Consider the following 15,628-nt stretch of genomic DNA (forward strand, 5'->3'; position numbering starts at 1 on the left):
TTGGTTGGGTGTTTTTTTTTTTTTTTTTTTTTTTTTTTGTGATAGTCTTGCTGTGTAACCCAAACTTGTCTCTATCTCCAAATCCTGCTTCAGCCTCCTGAGTGCTGGGATTTACAGGCATGAACTACCATGCTTGTCTAAAAATGGAGTTTTAATAGTCATTTCTCAGCATTACTCTATGAATCCTGTAAGTAAAACAGTGTCATTTCTAGTGATGTCTTTCTGATCAGAAACTCTTTTTAAGAAGCAGATTTGGAGAGACGTGATGGAGAATGCTGACCTACATGCAGTTTGTGTAGGAAGCACATCTTTCACAATTGGCTGTGAGGTGGGCAGAATCTATTTGAAGTTATAGGGCAGAACAGGGAGCTGACGTTGGGAAAGAGCACAGATAGAAAGACTTTGACATCAGATGACCCTGGGCTTGAGTTGGGCATTATGATCTATGGGCAAGTGCAGCCAATTTCCACGGTGGGAAAACAAGGGAAATGACAGTCGTGATCCACAGGCTTCTGCTGTGATACCTCCACGGAACGTGCTAAGCACAGAACTTAGAACACAGTGAACATCTGATAATCTGAAAGTTACTGTAAAGAATTAGAAACAATGGTGTAGTGGAGTACTTGCCTATCATGCACAAGGACGTGTATCCCCAGCACTGTAAAGAAAAATAAAATGGGGGCTGGGGATATGGCCTAGTGGCAAGAGTGCTTGCCTCATGTACATGAGGCCCTGGGTTCAATTCCCCAGCACCACATATTCAGAAAAGGGCCAGAAGTGGCGCTGTGGCTCAAGTGGCAGAGTGCTAGCCTTGAGCAAAAAAGAAGCCAGGGACAGTGCTCAGGCCCTGAGTCCAAGCCCCAGGACTGGCAAAAAAAAAGAAAAAGAAAATGGAAGAAAAGGAAAGAGGGAGGGAAGAAGGGAGAAATGAATTTCCATGTTATCAGGATGAATGAAAAGGGAGGTAGCTCAAATGGCAGAGTACTTGCCTAGCATTAAGCCCTGAGTTCAGTCTTCAGTGAAGAAAAAAAAAAAAGATGGAAAATAGAAGTTCACAGAAGTAACATGACATGGTATTACTTGGTACTATTGGTTAACCAGCACAATGTTAACTCTCTTGCTTCCCATACTATCCTTGTTTTTAATTATCTTGATAGGTTTATGGGGTTTCACTGGGTTGTTTTTGTTCGGGTGGGGGACTTTGGAAATGTGTTTATATTTGCTTGGTTTTTTGCCAGGAGTAGAACTCGGGGTACTTGGTACTTGTGCATGCTATGCATTCATATTACCCCTAACCGGTCCTAGCCCCACCCCCAGCACTGTGCATATTAACAGAATATTGCAGTATTTGTATACATTGTCATAATTGAGTCATGCCTATCTAGATCAAACCTTTGCTTCCGTTTTTGCTTTTTTTTTTTTTTTTTTTTTGCCAGTCCTGGGGCTTGAACTCAGGGCCTGGGCACTATCCTTGAGCTTCTTTTTCCTCAAGGCTAGCACTCTACCACTTGAGCTACAGCACCGTGGCTTTTCTGTTTATGTGGTATGAAGGAATCAAACCCAGGGCTTCATGCATGCTAGGAAAACACTCAACCACTAAGCCACATTCCCAGCCCCTTTCTTTTCTTTTTTTCTATTCTTTCTTCAGCCAGAACTGTGGCTTGATCTCAGGGACTCTAAGTTATTAACACACCTCCCCGCTTTGCACTCTTTGGAAAAATGTTTACTAATCCCACCATTTTGAAAGCAAAGTATCTATCTGCATATGTATTTCAGATTTCTTTCTTATAGATTTATCTGTTTCCCAGTTAATCAGTCATTGATGTTAGTGTAGATTCCTGGATATTTATTTGATATTCCAAGTTATAGTATTTCCTTATGATGTTCAAATTCTTCCAGTTCTTGTCTCTGTCCCTTAGACATACTTAGCTTATTATAAAAGGGCTAGATTGTTCGAACACTTTTTGTGTTTGTTGTTTTGTTTAGGGTTTTGTGTTATATATATATATATATGCATATATATATATAAATTAAAAATAGTTTAAGGAACATAAAATTGCCCACATCAAGAATTTAAAAAGTTCGGGCTGCGAATGTGGCTTAATGGTAGAGTGCTTGCCTAGCATACATGAAGCCCTGGGTTCCATTCCTCATTACCACATACACAGAAAAAAACAAGTGGTGATATGGCTCAACTGGTAGAGTGCTAGTCTTGAGCAAAAGGAAGCCAGGGACAGTGCTCAGGTCCTGAGCTCAAGCCCCAGGACTGGCAAAAAATAAAAAATAAAACAACAAGTGGTGATACGGCTCAAATGGTAGAGTGCTAGTCTTGAGCAAAAGAAATTTAGGGACAGTGCTCAGGCCCTGAGTTCAAGCCCCAGGACTGGCAAAAAAAAATAAGTTTTCATTCCCTGATCACCCCCACCCTTCTAAGTTTCTTTTCTCAGAGACACCTGTTCATTTCTGGTCTATTCTCTAGGATTCCTTCTTTTGTTCTTTTAAACAAATGTCTACATAAGTAGCCATTGTCCTCCATACTGCATTTGTGAAGTAACCATCTTCCTCCAGATGGTTCCATTTCAGTGCACAGAGAGCTACCTATTTAAACTCTGCAGAGTATTACTCCATTTTAAGACTATGCTAGAACATATTTAACCTGGCTCCATCCACAAATGTTTACATTGTTTCTAGTCTTTTAATAGAACTAAGAGGGTTGCAGTTTATACCCCCATCTTTGTGCACATGAGCAATTAAATCTGCAGGGTAATTTCTAGGAAAGGAGTTGCAGAACCAAAGAGTACATGCTTTCAGAACTCAGATAGATACTGCCATCTAGTCCTTTACAGACTGGTAAGAGAGCACCTGTCTCCTCACCCCCTGCTGCTGGTGAAAAGTTTTTCTTGTATCACTACTGGGGCTTTTTTTTTTTTTTTTTAGTTTTATTTTATTTATTTATTTATTTTATTATTTTTTATTTTTTGGCCAGTCCTGGGGCTTGGACTCAGGGCCTGAGCACTGTCCCTGGCTTCTTTTTGCTCAAGGCTAGCACTCTGCCACTTGAGTCACAGCACCACTTCTGGCCATTTTATGTATATGTGGGGCTGGGGAATCGAACCCAGGGCCTCATGTATATGAGGCAAGCATTCTTGCCACTAGGCCATATCCCCAGCCCACTGCTGGGGCTTTTAACTGGTCTTCCCAGTCTCACTTGGCTTTTTCCACTGAAGACTGGAATTCTACCATTTAAGCCATACCTTCACTTCCAGATTTTTGTTGGTTAAGTGAAGATAAGAACATCAGGGTGCTGGGCTGGGGGTATGGCCTAGTGGCAAGAGTGCTTGCCTCGTATACATGAAGTCCTGGGTTCGATTCCCCAGCACCACATATATAGAAAATGGCCAGAAGTGGCGCTATGGCTCAAGTGGCAGAGTGCTAGCTTTGAGCAAAAAGAAGCCAGGGACAGTGCTCGGGCCCTGAGTGCAAGCCCCAGGACTGGCAAATAAATACATAAATAAGCCCATTGATAGCTCCCAGGCCCTTAGTTCAAGCCCCAGGACTGGCGTGTGCATGCTCGTGTATACGTACACATGCACAAGCATGCATACAAGCACATACACTCACGCACATACACACATACACTCAGGAGTTTGCCAGGTATCAGTGACCCAACTCAGGAGGCTCAGCTCTGTGGATCATGTTTGGTAGCCAGCCCAGGCAGGAAATTCTATGAGATTTTTCTTTCCAAATAACTGCCAAAAGGTCAAAAGTAGAGCTATGCCTCCATTCAGGGTCTTGGGAACTGTTTACTTTTTTGCTCAAGGCTAATGACCTATATCACTTGAACCACAGCTGACTTTTTTTTGGGGGGGGTGATTAATTGAAGGTAAGGCTGGCTTTAAACCTCAAATCTCAGCCTCCTGAGCTAGGTGCGAGCCAATGGTACCTGGCACACTGTTACTTCATTTCTCTTTTCTCTTTCTTCCCTTCCTCTTTCCCTGTCTCCTCTTCCTGCTCACTATATTGCTCAAGCTAGCTCAAATTTCATGATCCTTCTGCCTCAGCCTCCCAAGTACTGAGATTACAGGCATGCCATACTTGGCAGGGACTCACTAATGGGAGGCTGAGAGACACTTTTTTCTTATGAGAACCCCTACAGCACACAAACAGAAATTCCCACTGCAAACCTAGGGCGTACAGAACCCTGGGAGCTGGCAGCCCTTTAAGTACAGCCTTCCTGGAACATTTCTAGCATCATCATCATTTGAGGTTGTGCCCTTAATATCCCGAGAAAATTACACAAGTTACGATGAAAACGCCCAAGTCAAGCTGGTGGAACTGGCTTGTGGATGTTCTACAACCAAGACTTGGATACCAAAGCCAAGAAGAATGAAAGGGCTGAGAGGAGAATAGCCAACATTTGGGTATGTCCTTCAGGTAAGCTAGCCAGAATGAGTTGGTCCAGAATGACCCAAGCAACCCCACCATAATGCTATCTACATGCCAAATGACACACCCTCCTTGTAACTTGACAGTTGAAAATGGCCATAGTAGTGAATGAAAGCAACCATAAAAGGAGGCAGTGCACAAATGTGTGGGTGCGGCTGAGAATCTACACTTATTCTTTGAAAAGACATGAATATTCCTCTTTCATTTGCCTGTCTCCTCCCTGTCCATAATCAGAGACTCCCTGGAGGGTTGAAAAATCCATTTGTAAGTTTATATCTCATTTCTATTCTTAGTGAAGAATTAAAGTACTGCTAGGGCAGGGTGACTTACACCTGTAATATTAGCCACTCAAGAGGCTGAGATCTGAGGATCATGGTTCAAAGGCAAAGGCAGCCCAGGCAGAACATCATGAGACTCCAATTAAATACAAAAAAAAAAATGCCAGTAATGGAGCTATGGCTCAAAGGGGTAGAACTCTACCCTGAGCACAAAAGCTCAGGAACAGTGCCCAAAGCCTGAGCTGAAGTCCAATACTAGCATGCACATGGGGGCACACACACACACACACACACACACACACACACACATCTTGGGGAAGCTATTGAAGATAATGGTAGGGGGAATGGGGTTTTACTAGTCAGTTCTTGGAAATGTCACTGATTACAAATCATCCAGGGCTTAGGATGGGGAGAGAATGGAGAGCTAGAAGCTGGTGCCAGTGGCTCCTGCCTGTAATCCATCTCAGGACCATGGCTTGAAGCCAGCCTGGCACAAAAGTTCCTGTGAAACTTACCTCCAATTAACAATAAAAAACTAGAAGTGGAGCTGTGGCTCAAAGTGGTAGAGCGCTGGCCTTGAGCGAAAGAGCTCAGGCATGGCACCCAGGCCCTGAATTCAAACCCTAAACTGCGAGAGAGAGAGAGAGAGAGAGAGAGAGAGAGAGAGAGAGAGAGAGAGAGAGAGAGAGAGAGAGAGAGAGAGAGAGCAGGATGCAAAAACATGTAAGGCTCTGGGTTTTATCCTTACTGAAAAAAAAAATACCCACAACAAAACAGGCTGGTACCTGTGCCTCATACCAGTTATGCTGGCTACTCAAGAAGCTGGGATCTGAAGATTAGGGTTCAAAGCCAGCCCTGGGAGTAAAGTCCATTAGACCCTTATCTCTAACCACCACAAAGTTGGAAGTGGTACTATGGCTTGAGTGGTAGAGCACTAGCTATGAGTAAATAAAGCTCAGGGACAGCCAGGTGCGGGTGCTCATACCTGTAATCCTAACTATTCAGGGGGCTGAGATCTGAGGATTGTAGTTGAAAGCCAGCCCAGGCAAGAAAGTCTATGAGACTCTTATCTCAAATAAGCCACCAGAGGGCTGGGGATATAGCCTAGTGGCAAGAGTGCCTGCCTCGGATACACGAGGCCCTAGGTTCGATTCCCCAGCACCACATATACAGAAAACGGCCAGAAGTGGCGCTGTGGCTCAAGTGGTGGAGTGCTAGCCTTGAGCGGGAAGAAGCCAGGGACAGTGCTCAGGCCCTGAGTCCAAGGCCCAGGACTGGCCAAAAAAAAAAAAAAAAAAAGCCACCAGAAAAATGGAAGTGACACTGTGGCTCAAAGTGGTAGAGCGCTAGCTTTGAGCTGAAGAGCTCAGAGACAGTACCCAGGCCCAGAGTTCAAGCATGCAGGTACAGTGCATAAGCTCCAAGTTTATGCCCCAGCACTGGCAGCAAAAATTAACAAACTGGCATAATGGACAAGATTTGGTGGCTGGATGTCCAGTGGAAGGCATTGCCTACATTTCTAGCTTGAACATCCAAGTGGATGGTGGTCTTATTTCCTCAAAGCAGAAGGAAAGAGGAGCTTTTTATTTATTTATTTATTTTAAGATAATGGGTTCACTTTTTGTGTGATAGTACTAGGGCTTGAGCTCAGGGCATGGACTGCTGCCCTTGAGTTTCCTTCTATCTCAAGGCTGTTGCTGTACCACTTGAGTCAAGGTTCTGGGGCTGGGATGTGGCTTAGTGGTAGAGTGCTCTCCTAGCATGTATGAAGCCCTGGGTGTGGTTCTTCAGTACTACATACACAGAAAAAGCTGGCTCAAGTAGTAGAGTGCTAGTGCTAGCCTTGAGCAAAAGAAGCCCAGGGACAGTGCTCAGGCCCTGAGTCCAAGCCCCAGGACTGGCAAAAATAAATTAATTAATCAATCAATCAATCACAGTTCCATTCCCAGCTTTTGGTGGTTAACTGAAGAAGAGAATTTCACTGATTTTTTTTTTTAATCCCAGCTGACTTCAAACTGCAATTCTCACATATTAGTCTCCTGAATGGTTAGGATTACAGTTATGATCCACCAGCGCCCAGCTTCATTATTAACTTTACAGTCAAAACTTCACCTGTAGGGCTGGGAATGTGGCTTAGTGGTAAAATATTTGCCTAGCATGCATGAATCCCTGGGTTCGATTCCTCAGCACCACATAAACAGAAAAGGCTGGAGGTGGCACTGTGGCTCCAGTGGTAGAGTGCTAGCCTTGAGCAAAAGGAAGCCAGGGAGAGTGCCCAGACTCTGAGGCCCCAGGACTGGCAAACAAAAACAGACGGGGCTGGGGATTTAGCTCAGTGGAAGAGCTCCTGCCTGGTGAGCGCAAGGCCCCAAGTTCAGTCCTCAACTCTGGAAGAAAAAAAAAAAATCTACACAAAAACAGACTTTGATCTTCAGACCTCAGCCTCCTGAGTAGGTAGAATTACAGGAATGAGCCACTGGAGCACAGCTTAAGTGGTAAAATTTTGTGACAAGTACATTCTTTGTAAACAGGCACTGGTGAGACTCTTCAAGTTGTTTTTTTGGCTAGTCCTGGGCCTGGGACTCAGGGCCTGAGCACGGTCTGGTCCGTGGCTTCTTTTGGCTCAAGGCTAGCACTCTGCCACTTGAGCCACAGCGCCACTTCTGGCCGGTTTCTTATATATGTGGTGCTGGGGAATTGAACCCAGGGCTTCATGTATGCGAGGCAAGCACTCTTGCCACTAGGCCATATTCCCAGCCCTGGTGAGACTCTTATCTCCAATTAACCACCAAAAAACAGGAAGGGTTGCTGTGGCTCCAAGTGGTAGTTGGCTAGCCTTGAGCAAAAGAGCTCAGAGACAGTGCCCAGGCCCTGAGTTCAAGCCCCATGACTGAAAAAATAAATTGGGAGGCTGGGGATATGGCCTGGTGGAAGAGTGCTTGCCTCCTACACACGAAGCCCTGGGTCCAATTCCACAGCACCACATATATAGAAAAAGCCAGAAGTGGCACTGTGGCTCAAGTGGTAGAGTGCTAACCTTAGCAAAAAGAAGCTAGGGATAATGCTCAGGCTCTGAGTTCAAGCCCCAGGACTGGCCAAAAAAAAAAAAAATGGATTTGGGCTGTAAAGTGTTTAAACTCAGAGCCACAATTCACTGGTAGGATGAGCTATTTGTAGTATTGTTAACGTTAAGAGGAATAATACACAAAATGGTCCAGTTGAAGGTAGCTGTATTTACTGTTCTATTTGGGGGGGGGGGGGCGGGAAGAGTATCAAATTCTTAAAGGGATTTTTGTTTTTGCTGGTTGTGAGGCTTGAACTCGGCCTGAACACCGTCCTTGAGCCTCTTTTTGCTCAAGCTATCACTTGAGCCACAGCACCACTTCCGACTTTTGAGTGTTTAATGGGAGATAAGAGTCTCACAGGGACTTTTCTGCCCAGGCTGGCTTGGAACTAGCATCCTCTGATCTCAGCTTCCTGAGCAAGGATTACAGGCATGAGCTACCACTGCCCTGCCTTTTTTTTTCTTTTCCATGGCCTATCCTGGGGCTTGAATTCAGGACCTGGGCTCTATTCCTTACCGATTTTTCTCTCAAGGCTGGCGCTCTACCTTGTAGCCATAGCTCCACTTCTAGGTTTCTGGTGGTTACCTAGTGGACTTTCATGAACGGGCTAGCTTCGAACTCAGATCTCTGAGTAGCTAGGATCACAGGCATGTGACACCGGTACCAGGCCTCAAAGGGGTTTGTTTTTTGTTGTTTTTTTTTTGCCAGTCCTGGGGCTTGAACTCAGGGCCTGAGCACTGTCCCTGCCTTCATTTTTCTTTTTGCTCAAGGATAGCACTCTGCCCACTTTAGACACAGCGCCACTTCCAGCTTTTTCTGTGTATGTGGTGCTGAGGAATCAAACCCAGGGCTTCAGGCACGCTAGGCACTCTACTGCTAAGCCACATTCCCAGCCCCTCAAAGGGGTTCTTAACTCTAGAAAGTTTGCTAAGTAGAGGATGTGTTTGGGAGTTATCCGGAAGCCACCCTTACAAAAAGAAACGACGCTACAAAAGTCGGCTGCCGTCGGAGTCAGAAGGGCCAGGCTCCGTTGTTAGTTTGCTTCATTTCATTGGGAGATCTCCAAAAACGAAAAGAAAGGGGAAGCGGCGGCGGAAGGGAAGCGGCGGTGGTATCCATTGGCATCCGCAATGCAGCTCGAGCCTGCTCCAGCCGCAAGGGTTGAGATGGTTGGTGCGGGACCGCGCTGAGCCTCGGGGCGTACTACACCTCCCAGCTTGCCTCGCGCGCCAGACAGCGCCCTACGCTAGCAGGCGAACCTCCCCGCCCCCCCTCCAGTTACTGTCTCTCGCGAGAGTACTGGCCGCGCCGGCGGTAGCGGTAGTGAGCCGTGGTGGTTGTGGTGGTGGTGGCGGCCGAGACGGCGGCGGCCATTTTGGTGAGGCCTCGGGAGCAGCGGCGGCAGTTCGCTGGGAGTACGGTCTCCCCCTTCTTCAGTCCACCGCCTGCACCTCCGCGCCGCAAGGGGAGACAGTCGAGGCAAGGCGGTGGCTATGGCCGCGGCTCCCAGGGGAATTTAAAAGGCCGTGAAGGCGTTGGTCAGGAGGGGGCCCTCCCCCCTCCTCGGCGGGAGGGGGGTGGTGCGCACGCCCCCGAGGACGCAGGTAAGAAGAGGGAGACAAGATGGCGGACGCCCCACCGTGCCCCTCCCCCGGCGGGCGACTGCGCGCGCATCCCCGCTGCTGCCTCCCTCCCACCTTCCCGGGGTGCTGCGCGCGCACCGCCTGCCGGGGCCCGGGGCCGGTGCGCGAGGCTGTCGGCGCGCGCCCATAGAGACAGGCTGAGCGGCCTAGCCGGCCGGCGCTGAACCGCAACATCTCCACTCCCCGCGCGCCCTTCTGCGCACGCGTGCCCGTGCGAGCGAGCCCTGAGGACGGACCCAGGTGCGCTCTTGCCCGCCCACCTCAGTCCCCTTCAGGGGCACGCGGGAAGAGGAAGGGGGGCGTGGGACGCGTAATCGGGGCGCACGCTCATCATGTGCAGTCTGGGCAACCGGACCTGGCACGATCTCTCTCTCCCCATAGCCTTTGGTCGTGTGGTGGCGTGTGGGGGGGGGCTCCTGGCGAGCGTAGACCAGGGGCTGGCTGGTCTGGCGATTCTTACGCTCGTGGGTCTGGGTGCTGGCTGGAGCCCCCAGGCCGTGCGCGCCTCCGGCTCGCTCCGCCTCCAGCCGCGCACGCGCAGGCCCCTCCCCCAGGCTGGCGCGCACGTTGGGTGGGGTGGGAGTCCAGGAGGGGGCGGGACTCGTAGGACCGATTGCACCTTGGGCAGAGGTTAGAGGTCACGTCGGGTCATCTGTCCGGCGGGTTGGGGAGACTGTGGTGAAGGCTGGGGTCAAGAGTTCAGGCTTCTTGGGAGTCTGGTTCCCTCGAGTCCAGGGAATCCGTTGTGGAGAGTGAGCGAATCAAGGCTGCACGGTGGTTAAGGGATTTCCTTAAACACTGGAAAACGCTTCCGGGCCTTGTGTGGGTTAACCCTGCCTGTTTCCGGTTCATGGTCCTTCGCTGGGAGGCCTTCCTCATATCTGCCTGGTCTTTTATATCTCTTTGGTGAAGTGCTTGGCTTTTAGGAAATGTCTTTTGAATCCGGTGGAAGATTAAAAGGATCCTGCCATGAATCCTGGGTAGATTCTCCTGTATCTAGGAGCGTTCCTGGGAATTCCATTCTTGTATTGTAATTGTTAAAGAAAGCAGGCTACTACTACTAGGTAGCCAGCATCTTTTTTGAGCTTCTGGACGTGACAGCTATTTCTGGTTTAAGTTTGTCCACTCTTAGTCTTTTTACACTTAATCTTGTAGGTATGCATCATTTCTTCTCTGTTCCTATTTCCAGGGAGGATAGTGAATTTTCATTTCACAAAATATGGTTTACTTTTATTTTTTTTAAGCATGAGCTTTTCCTACTACTTTGCCAGCTGATTTGGATATACTTAAAAGTCGCAGAAGGCTGGAACACATTATAAACTTAGATGGATATTGGCAAATATGAGGTGTTTTTTTCTTTTCAATAGGGGTGCTTGAACTTAAACTGAAGTCTTCTTGCTCACAGCTGGCACTCTACCACTTGACCCACTTCTGCCCAGCATTTTATTGTTAAGGTGATAGTCTTGTGTATTTTGAACCATGATCCTCCAGCTTCTTCCTGAGTAGCCAAGATTATAGGCATGAATTACTGGTGACCACTACTATGTATTAATTTCTCACTACTGATTTCCTTCCATTTTGTTTTAGGTGTGATTCTTCTAATTACGGCGGCACCGTGGAAGTGCAGACTTTCACAGGGGGTGTGGTCTCAGCTCATACAGGTGAGGAGTGTTTAGATACCATTTTATGTGGAAAAAAATAAGAACTAATAAGTCTATATTTCTGGGTTTTTGCTCCCAATAGCTGTGGGGTATTTGCATGTGAATCATTTTTTCTGTGGAGGGTTTTTATTTTGTTTTGTTTTTGTTTTTGCCATCCCTGGGGCTTAAACACAGGGCCTGGGTTGGTTCAATCCCTGAACTGTTTTGTTTAATACTAGTGCTCTCCACTTGAGAGCTCCACTTCCAGGGTTTTAAAACTTTTTTGTAATTAATTGGCAAAAGTCTCATAGGTTTTTCTGCCTGTGCTGACTTGACACTTTTATCCTCACATCTCAGCCTCCTGACTAGCTAGGATTACATGTTTGAGCCACTGGAGCCCAGCTGTGATGGATTTTTTTATGCTAATTTGGTAACAAACGAACTGTGGATGGATGGAGGAAAACCTGATCCCCTTGGAAAGTACCAAGTTCTCCAGTGTTTTGGCATGATAGTACTTGACCTTAAGTCGTTTAGTTTCTTTGAATCTCATTGTTAACTTATAGAGATAATATTGGCATGTAAGTCCCATTTCAACCAAAGATTTGTTCTGCATGTGTGAGAAACCATATAAACATTTTATATGCTTTGAAAGGTACCCGGTTCACAAGTTAGAGAAGAGGATCTTATTACTTTAGAAATTTGTGTTTTGGGGGCTGGGAATATGGCCTAGTGGCAAAAGTGCTTGCCTCGCATAAATGAAGCCCTAGGTTCGATTCCTCAGCACCACATGTATAGAAAAGGCCAGAAGTGGCACTGTGGCTCAAGTTGGCAAAGTGCTAGCCTTGAGCAAAAAGATGCCAGGGACAGTACTCAGGCCCTGAGTCTCAAGCCCCAGGACTGGCAAAAAAAAAAAAAGAAATTTGTGTTTTGGTTTTTGTTTGAGACAGTCTTGCTATGTGGCCTAGGCTGGCTCACGTGAAGCTTACACTGGCTTCAAAGTTTGAGTCCTTTTTTCTTTTTTCTTGGCCAGTCCTGGGGCTTGGACTCAGGGCCTGAGCACTGTCCCTGGCTTCTTTTTTTTGCTCAAGGCTGGGACTCTGCCAGTTGAGCCACAGCGCCACTTCTAGCCATTTTCCGTATATGTGGTGCTGGGGAATCGAACCCAGGGCCTCATGTATATGAGGCAGGCACTCTTGCCACTAGGCCATATCCCCGGCCCCTGAATCCTTTTTTCTTGACCTGTTAAATGCTGGTATTACAGGTATGTGCCAACACACTTGTCTTAAAAGGACTATAGAACCTAGGAAGTAAGTTTTATTTTTATCCTTAATGGGGTCTCATTATGTTGCCCCAGCTGGTCTTGAACTTCTGGGCTCAGCACTCTCACCTAAACTTCCCAAATAGCTATAGGTGCATGCCACTGTATCCAGCTAAACAAGTACTACTGTGTTTACCATAATGTTTTCCTGTTTTTTGTGTTGTTTTTTTAAACTTGTGTGTGTGTGTGTGTGTATATATATATATATACATATATATATGCATGCACACATGTTAATACTGTTATAGGTATGTGAACTCAGGACTTTTTGCTCTTGTTTGGCTTTTTCCGCTCATGACTGGCATTCTGTTACTTGAACCCTATTTCCACTTCTGGTTAATTGGAGATAAGTCTCTTGGATTTTTGTCTGTTTGGGCTGGCTTTGAAACTGTCATCAGATCTCTGTTTCCTGAGTGGGATAACAGATATGAGCCACTGGCATCTTCTTAGCCACCAGCACCCAGCTAAGAGAATTCTCTACCATTTGAGCCACAGCTCCACTTCTAGTTATTTGGTGGTTAGCTGGAAATGAGAGTCACAGACTTTCCTGCCCAGACTGGCTTTGAACTGTGATCCTCAGATCTCAGCCTCCTCAATAGCTAGGTGTAAGCCACCAGCGCCAAGCTAAGAGAATTCCTTTTTTTTTTTTTTTTTTTTGCCAGTTCTGAGGCTTGAACTCAGCCTGAGCACTGTCCCTGGCTTCTTTTTGCTCAAGGTTAGCACTCTACCACTTGAGCCACAGCGCCACTTCCAGCTTTTTCTGTGTATGTGGTACTGAAAGTCGAACTCAAGGTTTCATGCATGCTAGACAAGCACTCTACCACTAGGGCGAACTCCTGGCCTGAGAACCTATTTCTGAAACCAAAACAAGTCTGGCTGTTGTTGGCTCTCGCTGATAATCCTAACTACTCAAGAGGCCGATATCTGAGGATTGCAGTTCAAAGTCAGCCTGGGCAGAAAAGTTCACGGGACTCTTATGTCCAGTTAAGCACCAGAAAAGCCAAATGTGGAGCTGTGTTTCAAGTGGTAGAGCATTAGTTTTGAGCAAAACAGTTCAAGGACAACATCCACACCCTGAGTTCTAGCCCCAGGACAGGCACCAAAAAAAAAAAAAAAAAAACCCACATAAAACAAGCTAAATAGCTGCAATCTCCTTAAATTCATTTCCACTCTACTTTTAGGTGCTCCAGAGACTGGTGGACCTGAACAGAGGCTGGGAGGCCCTGGTGGGCCCCGGGCCCTGGAAGGCGGGTCCCGGTGGCTGGTGGCCCAGAATGAGGCCAGCTCCCAGTATGCCCTGCAGCCGGACGTCAGCCCCTCGGCCTGCAGCAGTGGTAATAACAACCCAGCTATTCTTCAGGCATCCAACAAGGAGCCTGGGAGTGGGACCATGCAGAGCAGCCCCTCCCCTGCTCATCCTCAGCTCCCAATTCTACAGACACAGGTTTGAAAGTGGGAATGATTCCATCTCTATTTCTGTTTTGTGCACTGTTGGCTTTGAATCAGAAATGGCAGGTCCTAACTGAGTCTCTAGCCTAGAGAATCTTGGGTGCTCAGATGAATAGGGCTGTAGTGTGTCAAGCCTGTTGGATACTCACAGGGGTGTACTGTTTTATCTCCAAGAGTACAAAAAATCCTGAGAAATGATGGAAGTAGGCCAGGTTGTAAATGGAGATTGAAAAGCATGCTTTTGAGACTGTAGGCTCTGAGAGTAGTTTAACTTCATTTGCAATGGGAATAGTATAAGCTTTGTGTAATCTTTTTCTTTTTTTTTTTTTTTTTTTTTTTTTTGGCCAGTCCTGGGCCTTGGACTCAGGGCCTGAGCACTGTCCCTGGCTTCTTCCCGCTCAAGGCTAGCACTCCGCCACTTGAGCCACAGCGCCGCTTCTGGCCGTTTTCTGTATATGTGGTGCTGGGGAATCGAACCTAGGGCCTCGTGTATCCAAGGCAGGCACTCTTTGCCACTAGGCTATATCCCCAGCCCTGTGTAATCTTTTTCTCATACCAACGAAATCTATGACGTGGGGAAAAAATTCCCCTACTTTAGGTCTAGGTTTGCTTACAGTAGGCTCTGTGTATGTGTGTGTATATGTGTGTGTGTGTTATTGATACTAGGATTGGAACTCAGGGCCTTGTGCTTGCTAGGAAGGCAACCCTTTGAGCCAGGCCCCTGGCCTATAGTAGATTTTTTTGTTGTTGTTGGTCATCAGGCTTAATCTCAGGACCTTGTGCTGTCCCTGAGCTCTTTTGCTCAAGGCTAGTGCTCTGCTATTTTAAGACACAGCTCCACTTCCACTTTTCTGATAGTTAATTGGAGTTAAGAGTTTCCCAGACTTTCCTGCCTGAGTTGGCTTTAAATTGCAGTCCTCAGATCTCAGCCTCTTAAGTAGGTAAGATTACAGGTGTTAGCCACCTGCACTTGGCTCTATGAGACTCTTATCTCCAAGTAACCATCAGAAAACAAAGTTTCTTTGTTTTGTTTAGTTTTGCCAGTCCTGGGGCTTGAACTCAGGGCCTGAGCACTGTCCCTGGCTTCTTTTTGCTCAAGGCTAGCACTCTGCCACTTGAGCCACAGCAACACTTCTGGCCATTTTCTGTATATGTGGTGCTGGGGAATTGAACCCAGGGCCTCATGTATAAGAGGCAAGCACTCTTGCCACTAGGCCATATTCCCAGCCCCCTGAGTGTATAATTCTTGCATGTCAAATGTCTAGTATAAATTTGGCTTTGTCATCTTGAGCATCTTGTTAAGACTTAATTTCAAAGATAGCTATAGTGATAGACACTTGTAATCACAGCACTCAGGAGGCTAAGGAAGTAGGATTGAGAGTTTGAGCACGTGTAGGTGGGTCATGCCTCTAGTCCTAGCTCCTCAGGAAGCTGAGATCTGAGGATCTCAGTTTAAAGCCAGCCTGGGTAGGAAAGTCAATAAAACTGTTATCTACAATTAACTACTCAGAAAAAGCTGGAAGTGGTGCTGTGGGTCAAGTGGTAGTGTGCTAGCCTTTAGCATAGAAAATGAAGCTCAGGTACAGAGCCCAGGCCCCAAGTTCAAGTTCCAGGACGGGTGGGGGGCGGGGGCGGGAAGCTTGAGGCTATATGGTGAGACCTTATCTCAAAAAGAAAAACCTTCATTGCAAGAGGTTGTTTTTTCTTGTTTTGTTTTGTTCTTTTTGGTTGGTCCTAGAACTTGAACTCTGGTTTTGAGCACTGTTTCTGAGCTTCTTGTGGTTCAAGG

The 15,628-nt window shown here is 46.8% G+C and overlaps 1 protein-coding gene across 3 annotated transcripts in view; it reads left to right on the forward strand.

Annotated features, from left to right (window-relative positions):
- Window positions 1–8,666: 8,666 nt before the first annotated feature.
- The window catches only part of LOC125340873 (Snf2 related CREBBP activator protein), a 54,631-nt gene continuing 47,669 nt past the window's right edge, over window positions 8,667–15,628 (forward strand). The window contains exons 1-3 of one of the 3 annotated variants that reach the window (XM_048332753.1): window positions 8,667–9,393; window positions 11,020–11,093; window positions 13,572–13,834. In XM_048332753.1, coding sequence (XP_048188710.1) covers window positions 13,781–13,834 — 54 coding nt within the window. In that variant the 5' untranslated portion in view covers window positions 8,667–9,393; window positions 11,020–11,093; window positions 13,572–13,780. Of the gene's footprint in view, window positions 9,394–9,439; window positions 9,673–11,019; window positions 11,094–13,571; window positions 13,835–15,628 lie in introns of those variants that run through there. The other 2 variants (XM_048332755.1, XM_048332754.1) reach the window with 2 other exon arrangements.

This window comes from Perognathus longimembris, chromosome 23 (genome assembly GCF_023159225.1).
Source record: "Perognathus longimembris pacificus isolate PPM17 chromosome 23, ASM2315922v1, whole genome shotgun sequence".
NCBI lineage: Eukaryota > Metazoa > Chordata > Mammalia > Rodentia > Heteromyidae > Perognathus > Perognathus longimembris.